Source organism: Alosa alosa, chromosome 9 (assembly GCF_017589495.1).
Source record: "Alosa alosa isolate M-15738 ecotype Scorff River chromosome 9, AALO_Geno_1.1, whole genome shotgun sequence".
Taxonomy (NCBI): domain Eukaryota; kingdom Metazoa; phylum Chordata; class Actinopteri; order Clupeiformes; family Clupeidae; genus Alosa; species Alosa alosa.
The window spans coordinates 21,519,290-21,536,141 of NC_063197.1; the positions used below are offsets into that span (position 1 = coordinate 21,519,290).

At 41.2% G+C, this 16,852-nt stretch overlaps 1 protein-coding gene across 1 annotated transcript in view; it reads left to right on the plus strand.

Moving 5' to 3' along the window:
* obscna (obscurin, cytoskeletal calmodulin and titin-interacting RhoGEF a) overlaps positions 1-16,852 on the plus strand; it is a 48,112-nt gene that overhangs the window by 21,863 nt on the left and 9,397 nt on the right. Inside the window, exons 36-66 of the mRNA XM_048252885.1 lie at positions 110-2,677; positions 2,855-2,936; positions 3,017-3,129; positions 3,563-3,672; positions 3,981-4,181; positions 4,439-4,524; positions 5,540-5,713; positions 6,163-6,322; positions 6,632-6,739; positions 7,133-7,297; positions 7,840-7,998; positions 8,356-8,533; positions 8,747-8,860; positions 9,095-9,262; positions 9,577-9,679; positions 10,462-10,591; positions 10,723-10,828; positions 12,231-12,273; positions 12,909-13,052; positions 13,268-13,428; positions 13,525-13,637; positions 13,970-14,141; positions 14,394-14,484; positions 14,625-14,825; positions 14,930-14,990; positions 15,095-15,172; positions 15,511-15,683; positions 15,786-15,812; positions 15,957-16,109; positions 16,346-16,391; positions 16,480-16,557. Coding sequence (XP_048108842.1) covers positions 110-2,677; positions 2,855-2,936; positions 3,017-3,129; positions 3,563-3,672; positions 3,981-4,181; positions 4,439-4,524; positions 5,540-5,713; positions 6,163-6,322; positions 6,632-6,739; positions 7,133-7,297; positions 7,840-7,998; positions 8,356-8,533; positions 8,747-8,860; positions 9,095-9,262; positions 9,577-9,679; positions 10,462-10,591; positions 10,723-10,828; positions 12,231-12,273; positions 12,909-13,052; positions 13,268-13,428; positions 13,525-13,637; positions 13,970-14,141; positions 14,394-14,484; positions 14,625-14,825; positions 14,930-14,990; positions 15,095-15,172; positions 15,511-15,683; positions 15,786-15,812; positions 15,957-16,109; positions 16,346-16,391; positions 16,480-16,557 — 6,266 coding nt within the window. The remainder of the gene's footprint in view (positions 1-109; positions 2,678-2,854; positions 2,937-3,016; positions 3,130-3,562; positions 3,673-3,980; positions 4,182-4,438; positions 4,525-5,539; positions 5,714-6,162; positions 6,323-6,631; positions 6,740-7,132; positions 7,298-7,839; positions 7,999-8,355; positions 8,534-8,746; positions 8,861-9,094; positions 9,263-9,576; positions 9,680-10,461; positions 10,592-10,722; positions 10,829-12,230; positions 12,274-12,908; positions 13,053-13,267; positions 13,429-13,524; positions 13,638-13,969; positions 14,142-14,393; positions 14,485-14,624; positions 14,826-14,929; positions 14,991-15,094; positions 15,173-15,510; positions 15,684-15,785; positions 15,813-15,956; positions 16,110-16,345; positions 16,392-16,479; positions 16,558-16,852) is intronic.

A 16,852-nucleotide genomic window follows, 5' to 3' on the forward strand; every position in this document is an offset into this window, starting at 1 on the left:
CCTAAATAATCCCTGATATCTACACAACAGTACATTTATTCAGAGAGGAGATTACAAGCTTATGGAATGTAAATGCCTCATGTTGATGCAGCGTTCTCTGTTTTTGCAGAGGTGCCACTGGTCTTCCACAAAGAGCTCCAAAATCAAGAGGCAGAGGAGGGTGACACTCTCATTCTGTACTGTGAACTCTCTAAACCTGGAGTCACTGCACAGTGGAAGAAGGAAAACGCTCCTCTGAGGTCTGGTTTAAAGTATGAAATTAAGCAAAATGGCTGTCAGCTAGAGCTACGAATCATTAATATTAACCCCCAGGATAAAGGGTGCTACACATGTTCTGCTGGTACTGTTCAAACCACATCCTCTGTGGCAGTGAAAGAGGTCAGGCCTGTTCCTAAGGATGAGCCAAAACCTAAACCAGATACAGTTAAGCCTGGTGTACCCCCTGCTAAACCTGTGGCTAAGGCAGGGAAAGTCGAACTGGAAAAGGAGACAGTGGTAAAGCAGCCTGAAACGGATGTCAGTGATAATAAAAAAGTGGATAAAGATCTCAGGAAGAAAACATTAACAAGGCAAAAAGTGGAAGATGACGGCGTGTCCAAGATTGAAGAGAGTAACTATGCCAAAGAGGAACCGACAGAACTAGCCCCTAAAGTGGTCTCAAGGTCTGTTGGACAGCAGAGGCAAGGTTCTGTCAGCATTCAAGATGAAGGCCTACGGGAGGCTGTCCTACCAAAAGAGGCGGTGAAAGAGCCCATCAAAGAGACCACCAAAGAGACCGTCAAAGAGACAGTCAAAGAGACCGCCAAAGAGACCATCAAAGGTGCAGAACAGCTGCCTGTTCCTCCAAAAAGGAGAAGAAGTCTCAGACCTACAGAGGTTAAACATGAAGAGACAGCAAAAAGCAAAGAAACCATTAAGAGTCCTATTGAAGTGACTAAAGACACTGCTGCAATTCAGAAAAACAAAGTAGTGGTTAGCGCATCTACAGACAACAAAGATGAAATAACGGTATCTCCTCAGGAAAGCAAGGCACACATCAAGAGTCCTACCGAAGTGACCAAGGAACCCAGGAAAAGCGAGGAACCCACCAAAGAAATCACTGTCACAAAAGAAAGTGCTGTTTCCATCCAGACCAATCAAGAATCAGTCAAAACTGCTAAAAAGGGTATAGAGGAAATCACTGTCCCAGTTCGGAGAAGTGAGATGGCTGGACAGATATCACAAGAAGGCCCAGGAGAAACTACTGCTCCTATCCAGAAAAATGGGGAACCTAGCAAAGCTGCAGCAAACACTCCAGAGGAATACAGTGCTGCTGTACAGAAGAAAGATGAATCTAATAAGACTTTAAGAAGACCTTCAGAAGGACAAATACCTGCTGTTCAGAAGAACAACGAACCAGTTAAAACTACAACAGAATTACCAGAGGTGCCAACTGTTCCTGTTCGAAAGAACAAAGTATCAATTAAAGCAGCAGCAGCACCTCCTGAACAACCTGCTGCTCTTGTAGAGACAGACAAAAAAGCAATAACTGGCAAACAGCCTGTGGATGGAGAACCTACTGTTCAGAAAAACAAAGAACCCAACAAAATTGCAGCAAAAAATACAGTGGAATCCACAGTTCCTCTTCATAAGAATGGAGAACCTGTCAAACTTGCAACAGCTACAAAGGATGAATCCACCATTACTGTACAGAAAAACAAAGAACCCACTAAAATTGCAACCAGACATCCAGAGGAATCCATTGTTTCTTTGCAGAAAAATGGAGAACCCATCAAGCCTGGAACAACGCCTAAAGAAAATTATATTATTCCTGTGCAGGAGAACAAAGAACCAACCAAAACTGGAGCAAGACATCCAGAGGAATCCATTGTTTCTATACAGAAGGATGAAGAACCCATCAAGCCAAGTACAACACCTAAAGAAGAATCCATTATTCCTGTGCAGCAGAACAATGAACCTATCAAAACCGCACAACAAACTCCAGAAGAGTCTAAACCTGTTCAGATAAACAAGCAACCCATTGTAATTTCAGCAGGGCACAAAGAGGAAGCTATAATTTCAGAGCAACAATTGACTGAGCTTGAAGAACAGAAAGCGTCAAGCATAGACATAAATGTAGAGGAGGAACCAGAGATGCTGGAAGCAGCCATCAAGATCCAAGCAGTGTTCAAGGGCTACAAGACTCGCAAGGACATGCGGCCTGTCTTCAAAGAAGTGTTCAAGAACCAAAGTGTGGAGTTAAATGGCACCATTCGTCTTCAGTGTATTGCAGAGGGTAAGCCCAATACAGTGCGTTGGTTGAAAGATGGTGAGGAGATCAGACCAAGCACACGCTTCCATATCAAGAAGCAAGATGATGGTTCCTGCTCACTGATAATTGACAATGTAACCCAGAAGGACACAGGAATATACACATGTGAAGCAGTAAACAAGTTTGGAACTATAAGCTACAATGGAAATGTAACAGTTGAGACCTCTCCAAGGCCTATTCCACAAGTTCATGTAAAACCAGCTACTGCCTTAGTTCCTGAAATCGGAACTGAATCGGAACTGGAACCTGTATCAGAACCTTTAAGACTGGAAGGAGGCTCCTTGAGGCAGGTGTATGATCTCCCAAAGGTTGACCAACATGTTGGAGCCAAAGAAAAACGCAGAAGTCTTATTTCAGCGAGCTCTGGTGAGTTCACTTACAGCAATATTCATTTTCTAGTTTGTTATTTGTAACTCTCTTGAGTAGGCCTAATTGACATAAAGTGCTGTATGAATGTATGAATGTACTGTAGGTATGTATGTATGTACGTATGTCCATGTTAGTTCAAATTGTCTCTGTACTCATTGGTTCTATTTTCCCTAGTGTCCTGTCCCTCTGATTACGACACAGCACCAGATGGGGCAGAATCCCTGTCTGACTTTGGCTCCAGAGACTTCCCAATCAAGTGAGAAAGCAATAAACAGATCTGTTGTACCTGACATTAATATAAACTACTTAACACTGACACTTACGGTATATTAACAGAGAAAAAGAGTTGAAGAAGGCACCATCAGGCAGTGAGCTGCCAGAAACTACTGAAGAGCTTCCAAGCATCGATCTTCAACCCCAAAAGCCTTCCTCACAGCTTCAAATCCAGGGTTAGTAAACACCCTTTGGTTTCCTAAAGGATAACTAATAATTTCTGAGCATGTTCAATTGTTTTGTTTGGCAAGAACATGCTAAACTGTTTAAAAAAAACAACAATAATGGAAACATCACTTTTAACTAAAATATGATCGCAGTATTGTAGATGTTTTTGGCTTGTGGGTTGATTTGAAATGAAACTGTTCTGTATCTCATTCACTTTTTTAAAATAGTGCAATCACCTTTCCTCCCGTGGTATTAGCTCAGTTAGTAAACCAATGATGTAAAGCAAGCTATCACTAGTTCTCTATGTAGGATAAGACAACGCTAAAATTTTCTTATGACATAGCTGTCAGAAAAGTCTTGTCTTGCACCATACCACGAGAATGATAATTCATTTACACTTCCCTACATGTCTGTAATTCCTTCATGTTGGTGTATTCTCAGCAGGTGGTATTGCTGTGAGCAGGAGCCCATCTCCAAAATACTCACCTTCCCATAAGCCATCTGCCAATGAGTCCCTCTCAGAATCTGACGGAGAGGAAGACAGAGGAGAGGTACAGTTGGACAGCTCAAGTCAGGGGCGCTGCTAAACATTTTGGGTCCTATGAAATTATATAATATTTGGCCTTCCAAATAATAATAATATTGACCCTTTAGCTGTATGGGCCCCCCTGTCAATGCAGGAATCCTCTAGGAATCATTCTAACACCCCATCCCCTACAGCCACCTATTATGCCATCCCTGACTCACATAATTGATTAGTATTAAACATTTTTGAAGTGGTAATACTGTCTATTTTTCACTAGGTTTCACTAGGTTAAACTGTAGTACTGATTAATCATTTATTTCTGCTAATGTTCAGATATTTGATATCTATGTGGCCAAATGTGATTGCAACCCCACTGGTGGTCACAAGGAGACCTTTGTGCTGAAAGAGGGGCAATATGTGGAGGTTCTGGACTCTGTGCATCCCACACGTTGGTTGGTGCGCACCAAACCGACCAAAATCACTCCAGCGCGCCAAGGCTGGGTGTCACCAGCATACCTGGAAAAGAGGGGAAGGGTATGATGGAAACTCACTCACACTCACATTTCTGAATTTGTTATATTATATATTTTCCATGCTTTAATGATTGAATTGGTATATTTATGTTGATTAAAGTTGATTGAACACAGCACAGTATGAACACTGTAAGAATTTTCAAATAAGTCCACGCTTTGACATTTGCTAAATAATTAGAAAAGAAACAGTCATGTTATGGTTTATGATCATGTTTGGTACAAAATGAAAATTACTGGTACTTCTGTTTTTTTCTACAGGAGCCATTTTCAATGTTATTAGAGCCACAGCTGTATGAGAAAGCAGGAAGGGAACCCACCAAGGATGAATTCAAGAACACTGTGAGGTGAGTGAAAATAATATACTGTATGAAACATATGCATAACTAAATATACACATCACTGTGAGGTGAGTGAAAATACTATATGAAACATATGCATAACTAGATATACATATCACTGTGAGGTGAGTGAAAATAATATACTGTATGAAACATATGCATAACTAAATGAAGAGTTCAGATGCAAAACCCTCTAAATCCGTCTGACCACTTTTCTTTTAAATGAGCATTTAAATTCAGGCTCCTATAGGTTTTTGCCTATAAATCGATATTTCAGACCAGGAAGAGAGTGGTATTTAGTGGGTTTAGAAGTTAAATTATTTGATTAGCGTATACTATGTGTGGAGAGCATCCCCTCACCATCTTTATCTCATTTTTGACATAGGTGGCATTTAGAGGCTTTTGCATCTGAACCCTTCATATGCATAACTAAATATACATATCACTGTATGATTTGTTGTGGGAACTCAGATTGAATTGTCTTGGCTTTTCCTAGTATTTTTTTCTGATCTGGCGTATCTAACACATTCATCATCTCTCACACCTAAATTTACATCCCATCAGAACATTTTCTTGAATAATTTAAGAAGCATTTACGTTACACCCAAAAGTAAAGCTTCTCTTCCCTTGTCTTGGTATGCATGATCAGTGCCAAGGTCTGTGTTTGTTATCTGAGTTATAGCTTTGGGTGGACAAGCTAAGAACATATTTAAATTGCTGATCAATAGCATTCTCATGCCAGTAGTTAGGAGACCATGGTAGCCTAACATATTTAGATCAGGGAATCCTTGACCTGGTCTGTAATTTTGCAGACAAACACCAAGTTATTTTACAACATGACAGAAAGTATATAACTGGTGTGAAATGGAAAACATTGTACTGGGCTGCTCCCTAGTGACAAAAAAGCACATTCACAACATATCAACTAGATGTACCACTCTGCTGTACATCTAGTTATCTCCAGTGTGATGTTTAAAATCATGTGAGTGAGACCTGTGTGATGTCTCTGTGGTCCCTGTAGTGAGCTGATCCAGGGCCTGCTCAGTGGAGAGGAAGAGTTTGTGAGGGAGCTGAGTTTCTTCGTGTCCCACCATCTGCGCTTTATAGAGACCAGCTCCAAGGTGCCTCTCACCATTTTCAGCCAGAAGGAGTACATGTTCCGCAACATCAAAGAGATCACAAACTTCCATGAGAGGTAATGCTTGTTATTTATTGTGATTTTCAGTTTTTCACTTTGTTGTTGTTCCTGGTGTCAACGAGAATTGAGGTTAAGAATGGAATGATGGATGGAAAGTGTTCCATCAAGTGCCAAAACGCTCCCCAGTGTCTTCATGGATGAAAGGTTTCAGGCCGCATATCCTGAAACGTAGCCTAACCAATCAAAGAATTACACTGGTGCTTGCTTTAGGATCTTTGTACTGTGCACAACCTATCTCCTACGTGGTGCCACAGGGTATTTGTTATTGTGTAACTTCAGAAAATCTTTTGCCACAGAGATTTGTCAAATCCCCTTTCTGGCTTGCTTCTCCCTACGTTTTTGTGAGCTCAGGCTAAAACATGTCTGCACTTAAGTCTCTCCTCCTCTCATGTGTTTGGGTCTTTGTCCTGTTGTGATTAATAGGGTATGTCTGATGTCCCCCACAGGTCAGTTCTTCCTAAGCTGATGGAGTGTTCCACAGACGATGATGTGGCTATGTGCTTTGTGAGCCAAGCGTCTGACTTTGAGAAGTACCTTCAATACATTGTGGGCCAGTCCCAAGCTGAGGCCTGCCTCAATGAAAAGAACACTCAGCACTTCTTCCAGGTAATGTGACAGAACACCATCTATAATGTACATTTATTCATTTAGCTGGTGATTAATGCAACATTTTTAAAGCAAGCTTTTAAAGCAAATTGCAGTACACTACAGCTGTAGTACAGAAATACAGTGTCAACAGTTATATGTACTCTATGAGATGAAACCATTATTATATCGATAGCTTGTTGCCCTACAACCTGAACACTTAGAGTACATTATCTGTCATCAAATTAGCATTTTGTGCAACAGTCATATTATTTGAGGAAGAAGCCATCAAACTGATGTTTTCTGTTTCTTTTTTTTGTGAAACTCCAGAAATACCAGGAGACTGAGTTGGCACGCCGACATACCGAGGTACTAAGTGTCAGCACTTATTTACAGAGGCCACTGGAAAGGATAGAGATGTACAAGTCCCTGCTGAAGGTATGCTTTCATGAGAGAGAACTCTTTGAGCATTTGGAGCATCATCAAAGACTAGATTTTAGATGAAACATCATGATCTCATGCACCTCATATTTGAAACAGCTGATACGTAGATTTCCATTATTTGAGTCATATTTAGTTGAGCAGTATCGGATTGGTTTAATTGGTTGGAAGTATCGGATTGGTTTAATTTTCGCATAGAGCATGAAACTGGGCACAAGGGGTAATACTGCCTGCACTTTTTTAAATTCACTTGGGGTATTAGTATCCCTGGCCTGTGCCAAGTTTCATGCTTTCTGCATTTTTCCTAAACTGCTGCACTAATTATATTGTTGAATTATAAGCACACATTTATACTCATCAGATATTTAGCTGGATTTTAATTATTTATAGGAGCTCATAAGGAACAAGGCCAAGTTTAAGCGAAGCTGCTGTCTGCTGGAGGATGCATTTTCTGTGGTGTCCAGTCTGCCCTGGCGTGCTGAGAACATGGAACAGGTGGCCATGATAGAGAATTACCCCGCCCCACTGAGTGGACTTGGAGAACCCATTCGTCAGGTAATGATGGGTGGATGGATGGATTCATTACCATACAACACAGTTCTGTCTACAGCTTTTGTCGATGAAAAATGAAGACGTATAATTATGGAATATGGACGTATAATTAGGAAGTCATTCTAAATACAGCTCTGTGTTTCAGCTCTTTTTATGTATTTTTTATGTTTTAAATATTTTTGGAAACACCTCAAACAAATCAACATACACAGAATACTAAAGAGCAGTTGCCAACAGTCATGCTTCAGTTATACATGCCATTATTGTATTCTTAGAAGCATTTACATTTTTCATGACATAATTGTTGACAGTGCCTTTCAAATAGAAAATTAGCATTTTGCTATATGCCACTGTTCACCTCACACTTTCTTACTATTTTGACGAAAGCCACACACTGTGTGACTGCAGTGTAGGCTAATCAAGTTTTGCATTATTGTGGATGTATTTGGATTTTGCACAGCAAAGAAAATGCACATAATCACCTTTCAACAAGTCAGTGCGCTGTTTAAAATAGTTTTATTCTGTGTTCTCTGTCATCATGACAGGGCCCGTTTACAGTGTGGGAGGAGTCACCTGGAACCAAGCTATCATTCCGCGGCCAACAACGTCACGTCTTCCTCTTCAAAGACTGCGTCATCTTCTGCAAGCTCAAGAAAGACCCTGACACACACGGTGACACCTACATATTCAAAAACAAGATGAAGGTATAAGGGAGTGAGGGGCCACTGGGTATACAGAGCTGTCTGCAATGTGAAATTTGAAGTTTGAAATGCCTAGCTTACAAATATGAATTTTACAGTCTGAAGTCTACATTCCTCAGGCTAAAAGAAGCTCTGAGCAGGCTGATTTAGGAGCCATTTCTTTGTCAAGAGCTGCTATTAAACATAACAGGAATTAATGTGACGATTCCTAACTGCTAAGAGTATTTCTTTCTAGTTGTATCTCAGTATGAGTTTTGGGGTATGACCTTAGGCATGTCTATTTCTCTATTGTGTGTGTGTGTGTGTGTGTGTGCGTGTGTGTGTGTGTGTGTGTGTGTGTGTGTGTGTGTGTCTGCTCAGCTGGGTGATATTGAGGTGAAGGAGTCTGTGGAAGGAGATGAGCGGGCCTGGGGTTTATGGCACGAGCACCGTGGCACTGTACGCAAGATCACCCTGCAGTCACGCTCCGTCCTCCTCAAACTGTCCTGGCTCAAGGACCTGAGAGAGCTGCACCAGTGCAGCTGCCTCCCCTCGCGCTGTGAGTTACTTCTCATTGTTCTAAGCTCGGGCTTTTGGTACCAAATATTCCATGCGCAACAATGCCCCGTCTTCAAAATAATACATTATCTTGTTATAGCAGTTATATCAGAACTATAAAACTTAATCTGTTTTAGAATAAACCAGTTATATTCATTTGGGTAATGGCATTCTGAAAGCTTGTATAATCAGTTGTGACTATATGTTTGATCAGGTGCACCTCACTTTGACCTACTACTGGGCGACTGCACCACCAAACTCGGGCAGACAGTCAAATTGTCCTGCAAGGTCACAGGATCTCCTAGACCGGAAGTCACCTGGTACAAAGGTAATTATGAGCCATAAACATTCTCTCTCAAATTGAAACATATCTACTGTATTCTTGGCATTTAAAGTGTATTGAGTTAGAAAATAAATAGAAATTTAGCAGTGATAATCTACAGTATGGCCTTTCAATCTGAATGGAATATATATGTTTTTTTTTTTTTCATACAAACGGTAGTGCAGCTCATTGACCTTTTGGTTTAATTTGTTTTGTGTTTTGTGGTGGACATGTCTGTAGATGGCCAGGCTGTTGAGGTGGATGAGCAGCACATGGTCTCTGAGAGCAACACTGGCTCCTGCTGTCTGGTGTTGACTGGAGTCAGCATGGAGGACTCGGGCCAGTACATGTGCTACGCCACCAGCTGCATGGGGAATGCCAGCACCCTGGCAAAGATTGTGGTGGATGGTGAGTTTTAACACAAAACAGAACAACAAAAACAACTTGCATTTATATAGCCCTCTATCAAGTCACCCAAAGCGCTGAAGGGGGAACCTCACTAACCACCAGCAATACAAAACACGATCTCTTGTATGCCTATACTTGTTCACAAATGTACAAACGTTTAAATACAACAAATGTTTGATATCTGTGGGGAATCTGTGGAGAAATCTTCTGCTTTAATCTATCTTCTGTGGGCAGTTACTACCCATGCATGCACATTATGCAACAAAATATTTCTGAAATGAATACAGAACGTCTTTGTGTGTTTTGTATTGCAGTGCCTCCTAGCTTCAAGATTAAACTTCAGAATGTTCAGCTAGACATTGGGAAGGATGTCCAGTTCCAGTGTTCTACACTATGCACTCCTTTACCCAGAATAAGGTATTTCATTGCATTGAGAAAATTAAGTGAGTTTTTAAATATCCCTTGGGATATTAAGTTCAAGGATTTTTTAGGGCTGTCAATCGATTAAAAAAAATAATCTAATTAATTACATACATGTGATTAATTAATCTAAATTAATTGCATATATGATTTTTGCTGTGAAAGTATTTTAAATATTTAAATTCAAATGAATCATTGAATAATCAGCATTAGTGACATTAAAGTTCAAAAACTCTTTTATTATTATTTTAATAATGGCCATAATAATCTATGATATGACCTAATATGCTGAGGAAATAAATTCAAAAGTGCTTCGGGAAGAAGTTTTTTTTTATCACATACATTGCAGAGGACTTTATTTTAATCAACACTTTATTTTTATCAACACCATCAAGCCGTTTCAATCAATGATCCAGGCAGCACATTTTCTTCTCTCTCCTTCATTTTACAGTCTAATGGTTACTGACTACAACGGCTCGGTCAAAGGTCATACAGAAACGATTATTTAATCAGTTATTTTTTCTCAAATTAATTAATCAAAATGAATCAGTTATTTTGACAGCCCTATTTTTTTTTGTTCTTCAAGTAAATCACAATTGTCATACTTTTCTAGACTTTGTCCAGTGTTTTTGTGTGTATGGCCTTTTATTCTTGCAGAAAAATAATAACCACTCTCTGATTCACTACTAATGATGTACCTCTGATCAGAATTTCAGATTTCAGAATTAATTTCAGAATTTTGAGATAGTTAAGATTCTATGAATGTTTGGTTGTATTAGGTGGTTCAAAAACAGTAAGCTCTTGGAGAACCAGAAGAAGTACCAGATTGACTGTGAGCCCCAGACTGGAGTGCTCACACTGACCATAAAGAGGGCTGGGAAGGTAGACCTGGGGCTTTACGAGTGTGAGGTACGGATGGAAACGTCTGTTTTTCATTGTAATTTACTACTTTAGTCAATGAGACTTTTGCTACATTACAAGATATTTTGTGTGTATTACTTATGCTGCGTGGTTGTTCTCCTTCCTTTTGCCTGCCAAAGCTGTGGAATAAGATCGGAAGTGCCAAGTGCAAAGCTGAACTTTGCCGTCCACCTGCAACTCCCACAGAACCTGTCCCAGAGAAAGCTCCACCAGTCTCTGCCAAAGGTAGGAGAGGAGCATAGAGTCAAGGTAAAAGTTCATGCTGACCATGCATTCCAACCAGTGGTCCCTGAGGTGCAACTGGCACAGCTGGTAGATTCCCAGGAAACACACATAGGCTTCTAGTGAGAATGTGTATTTGTGCTTAAGTGACTTTAAATAATAGAGTCTACTAAATGAGACTATCATAAGTGTGAGCAAAGGTAGAGGACATGAAGCTAGTTAATACACAAATAACTGCATGACCTTAAGAAAGGTCAGAGATGTAAGCAAGTTCACATTCATTGCAACACCAGAAAGAGTAGAAATATCAGCACTGAAGCCAGCATGGAACGAGGAACATTCAGAAGCTTTTCCAAACTCTCCAAGCGGACTCAACTGAACACATGCCAATGTCACCCTTCAGCCTATTTTTTTTTATCCCGGGCAAGTTCACATTTTTTGCAACACTAGGAAGAGTAGAAGCAGCCTGCACTGAAAGCCAGCGTGAAAGCAAGGAGCATTCAGAGGACTCGACTGAGCACATGCCACGTCATCCTTCAAACCCATATTTTACCCCCATGTCCTTTCCACCTTCTCCACCTTCTCCACCATCGCGTGAGATACGTAAGAGATCCTGGCGGTTGTCTGTCATGACTCAGTTTCCCTCCCATCCCACCTAACCCCTGTTTTGTGAAAACCATAAACGCCGAAAACAACAGTGTCTGCCTTCCACTGAACACTGAACACATTTATTTCATTACATATTAATGAAAGAAACCTCCATTTATTTTTAAGTTGTTTTTGCCTTGCCGTGCTACTTTTCCTTTTGTTTCCTACTCAAACGTCCAATTTCTGGATCAGGAATTGGACTCTATCGAGTAATTTTCCTTCGATGTGGCTGATCATGGTTGGATTTCCAAAAGCTTTTCATATTTTCCAAAAACAGTCCATCACTCATTTTTAGTAAATCATTTACTGGAAGGTCTTAGATCTTTTTCATCATCATAACTGTTTCTCTTTGAATCTCATAATAGTCTCATTTCATTCTAGTATTTCACAAGGACATGAATGTCATTCCGTCCAAACAATCAAATCACTTCTGTGTAGTTCAGAATGTATGTAGTTGTGTCCATTGTACTGTGTTCATATTCATGCATGTAAATAGATAGTGCCCATGTCTCAGATAACGCTCCAGATAGGAGTTGACTCCTCAAAAGAATCCTCATGCTCCATTACATGTATGCCATGACTATCATCATTCATTGGTTCCTCTCAAGAGCCAGGCGATACACTTATGCCTGATAAGTGGTTAATCAGTAGCTTTTGGACACGTGTCAATCATGTGAACCCCCCCCCCCCCCCCCCCACATGCACCCACCCTCTCTCTAATATCATGCCTCTTCATCCCACTTCCTTCCTCTTTTAGTCCCAGAACAGGAGACTAAAGGGCCAAACCAAGCCATCCTCATGTAAGTGTGTCATCCTGTCATGCTGTAGGCCTACACACGCACACACACACACACACACACACACACACACACACACACACACACACACACACACACACACATACACACACACACCTGGTGCATGCTGTATGTGTCGTCCTGTCTCTCCTGTCCCAAACTGGTGCATGTCCACCACATGTCCATATGTCCACATACCTTCTCTGTCTCACCCTATCCAAATGAGCTGGCCATGTGCTTGGTCTCGAGTGGACCCCTACTGGGCCTCCCCTAAAAAAGGTCTTGCGCCTGGCACCTCTCACAGTGATTAAAGCAAAAGGCAGATTAATGTGTGTGACTGACGTTACTCGTGACACATGCATTGCCTTGAGCCTTTATCACCAAAGGTAAGTCTGACCTTTCCTATTTTGACTCTGCTAAAGGATTATACCAGCAGGTTATGGTGTTTATGGCAGGTCTGTCAAGCTAAAATTAATGTTTGAAATAAGTGTGTTTAGGGTATTGGGGAAGGTGGTGATTTTTCATTTCAGTGTTTTAATCCATTGATCGTTCATGACATTTGCGTAATTGGAAAAAATTGGTCAGGAGTCCACTTAAAAGTGTGAAGTGGTCCTTTCTTTAGCTGTCACCAATATGAGGTGGTCAGTAATCATGTCTGATCCTGTAGAACCAGAGGCAGAATCCGAGACCTGGTCCGGCTCCCTGGTGAAGAACTGGTTCCAGATGGACTTGACCCCCTCTGGCATCTGCAAAATGCTCTTCCAGCCCGGCTACGCTGAACCGTGAGTGTGTGGACAGAGAAGGGAGTTTTTTTTTTTTTTTTTACACTTTTTGCCACTTAGAGAGTCATTAGAAAACAATGCGACCTGAAGTTAAATGATTTTGAATGTGAATTTGACTTCATCCTGAAACTTGGTGTTTAAGTCAGGTGTCTAGTGGCTAGATCTTGAGAGGAGTTATGAAACAGCACCTGTTTGCTTCTCCGTTGTCTTTGCAGAGCTACTGCAAGCACAGGGGGAGCTGGGCCCAAGCAGAAGAAGGACATGGCTCCGAAGAAGGCTGAAACAGTGTCAAAAAAGGCTGAAACTGTGTCTAAAAAGCCTGCAGCGGTTGCTGAGACGGTTGCTGTCGCTGAAGAAGAGGAGGAAATAGAGACAGGTATGTGCTCTACGTGTGTGTGTCTGTCTGAACAGGCTGTGGTTTAGTGGTTTAGTATTTTGGTAGGTTAATGGAGATAATGTTGTTTTTTCTCAGATCCACCCTCCATCCAGGTTCCCATAGAGGATCAGTGTGTGAAACTCGGACAGCCTGCAAGTTTCACTACTATCATTACAGGACAGCCTCAACCAGAGATTTACTGGCTTAAGGTGCAGAACTGTTACAGTAGAACTCATTCCTATACACAACATATTTCAGCATAAATAATAATTGCAGCATAAATCAATAATCTAAAGACCATACATAATAATACCACTTAAGCAATATGACCATACCTATGTGCACAATTTTGCTGCACAAGTTAACATTATCTATAGGTCTATTAATAAAACCACTTTTATAATAGGGTAACATCAGGAAAGACGAAGAACATTTATAACTAAGTTCGCCTTGATTCTGCATAAAACCTATTCCCTCTATGATATACATCTGTCTGTCAGAAGTCGTATCTGTGTGTTGATCATGCTCTGTGTTTCTGAAGGATGGAATGGAGGTGCTGCCCAGTGAGAATGTGGAGATGGTGTTCTTTGGGGCGCGGAGCTCTCTGAATGTGTTTAGTGTGACGCGGGAGGACTGTGGCACGTACACCTGTGAGGCGGAGAACAGTACGGGCCTGGTGGACTGCCATGCCCAGCTCACGTTGGAGTCGGAAGGTACAGCTCAGGGCTTGTCTAGTCACTGGACAGCAACTTAATTTACTTTAAAGTTTTGTATTTGTCCAACAATAAATGTAAACATGTAAAACTAGACTCGACCACATGCATGCAAATGAGGTGTCGCGAAAAGGGGAAAAGACATTCTAAAGTTACTCCAAAGGACCATGCAGACCTATTGTATCTAAAATGAAGTTAAACGATAATAAAAAAAAATATTACTACATTGTAATACTGTCCAACTCTCTTCAGTCCCAGAGGTAGCAACATTGGAGGGGACAGAGGTGGAATTGGGCAGAAGAAAGCTGCTCTCAGTCTATGAAGTCCATGATGAGATAGGAAGGCAAGTGTTCTTATTATTACACAGCGTTTGTATCATTAAAGTACATTTTGGATAGTATTCCTTAAATACTCTATATAATGATCACAGACAAATGGGGGTTACATTAGTGTTGTACTTAAAATATTATGTCTCTGGTTCAGGGGCACGTTTGGAGTGGTAAAGAAAGTGTCTCACCGGGCGACAGGAGAGCCCTTTGCTGCCAAGTTCTTGCCTCTGAAGAGCAGCACAAGGACCAGGGCCTTTCAGGAGAGGGACTTACTCTCTCGCATTGCCCACCCCAGAGTGGCCTGCCTCCTGGACTTCTTTGTTACCCGACGCACTCTGGTTCTGGTTACAGAAATGTACATATGAATACAAGCTGCTATTATTGTCAATGTGCAGTTAAGGAGTATGTCAGGACAGTGAATGTGACTGTGTGTTTAAGGTCATTTATTTTTGCTTACAGGTGTTCTTCTCAGGGACTTCTTGACCATTTATTGATGAAAGGGTCTGTAAAGGAAACAGAGGTAAGGTCTTTCGCTTTGTTTTTATTATTTGTTTTATAATGTACAGTATATATTTGCTTGGTGAGCACATGTTCATGATAATCATATTTATTTGTGTGCACTAGGTTCAGATGTTTATTCAGCAAGTTCTGGAGGGCATTGCTCATATTCACAGTCTAAGCATCCTGCATTTGGATATTAAAGTGAGTTTTATTGAGTTGTATTACTGTGTCATGTTTCAAAACAGGGAAAGAAACATGATGTAAACATATACGTGGACGTGTATTCCTTAAAAAATGAACTGAGAACACCACTACCGTATTTTCCGGACTATAAGTCACACTTTTTTTCATAGTTTGGCTGGTCCTGCGACTATTTATATATATGTTTTTTTCCTCTTCATGAGACATTTTTTGACTGGTGCGACTTATACTCCGGTGCGACTTATAGTCCGGAAAATACGGTATATGAAAAACAGTTTGACACAGTACTTTTTACACCCCTTCATGTCATATTCACCCTCTTGTCATTCCCACTCCAGACTGACAACATCCTGATGGTATCTCCAGCCAGAGAGGAGGTGAAGATCATTGACTTTGGATTCTGCCAGGAGATAGACTCATCCAGGCACCAGTACAGCAAGTTTGGAACTCCTGAGTTTGTGGCACCAGAAGTTGTCCACCAGGAACCTGTGACAACAGGAACCGACATTTGGTAAAAGTATCTGTTTTACTGAGTAACAACTAGATGATCACATAAACCCAAGCAAACTATTTTTCATGCCACAAATAATGACATTGAATTCCTCTGCTCTAGGGCTCTGGGTGTTGTGGCTTACTTATGGTAAGTACAAATCAATGAAAGTGTGTAAATACACCCACATGCTCTTTTCTAATGATTCAACTGAGGTCAGGAGCATGGTGTTTTCTATTTGAGCAGTCTCTGGTAGTGGCGTGATGTGTGCGGTGTCTTGTCATGTCTATGCAGTCTGACGTGCCATTGCCCGTTTTTCGGAGAGAACGATCGGGCGACCCTCATGAGAGTTGCAGAGGGAACTCTGTTTTGGGACACCCCTGAGGTGACGTGCAGGAGTCCGGAGGCCCAGGATTTCCTTCGAAAAGTGCTCCACCCAGTTCCAGAGTGAGTCCCAAGACTCCGTGTGTGTGTGTGTGTGTGTGTGTGTGTGTGTGTGTGTGTGTGTGTGTGTGTGTGTGTGTGTGTGTGTGTGTGTGTGTGTGTGTGTGTGTGTGTGTGTTGGGGGGGTTGTGTTATGTTTGTGTTATGATTATATCTTATTCATTTGTCAGTGAAAGCTATGCTGATTTTCCATTGCTACAATATCTACAATGGACAAATAAGATGTATGTTTTTCTTAGAATGCGACCATCAGCCTTTGAATGCTTGTCTCACGAGTGGTTTCTGGTAAGTACCTTTAACTGCCTTGACCATAGTGAACTCTTTTGACAAGCCCATCACTGCTACTCTGAACATGTATGTTACTGGGCTACAGGGTCAGAGTGCTGATGAGGAGCCTGGAGACATAAACACAAAGAACCTGAGATCTTTCATCTCCAGGAGGAAGTGGCAGGTAAGGCCAAAAAACCCTAACTCCTGATCTCCAGTACCTTAACTTCATCTGTCTCCTTAAAGGGGAACTTGGCAACTATTTCAATTTAATAAACCCGTTTAGAAATCATTTGGATGGTTAAATGACCTGTTCCGGTGAAAATGGTGACTTTCCCCGCTGCGCCTAGCGTCCCCAGGCGGAAAACCAACCTTGCAACATTGAGACTACCGTCCCCGGAAAGAGAAGTGAGAAACAAGAAACTTCGTTTTTAAATCGTGTTTTTACCTTGTAACATCCACATAGTTCTGCCAAACTT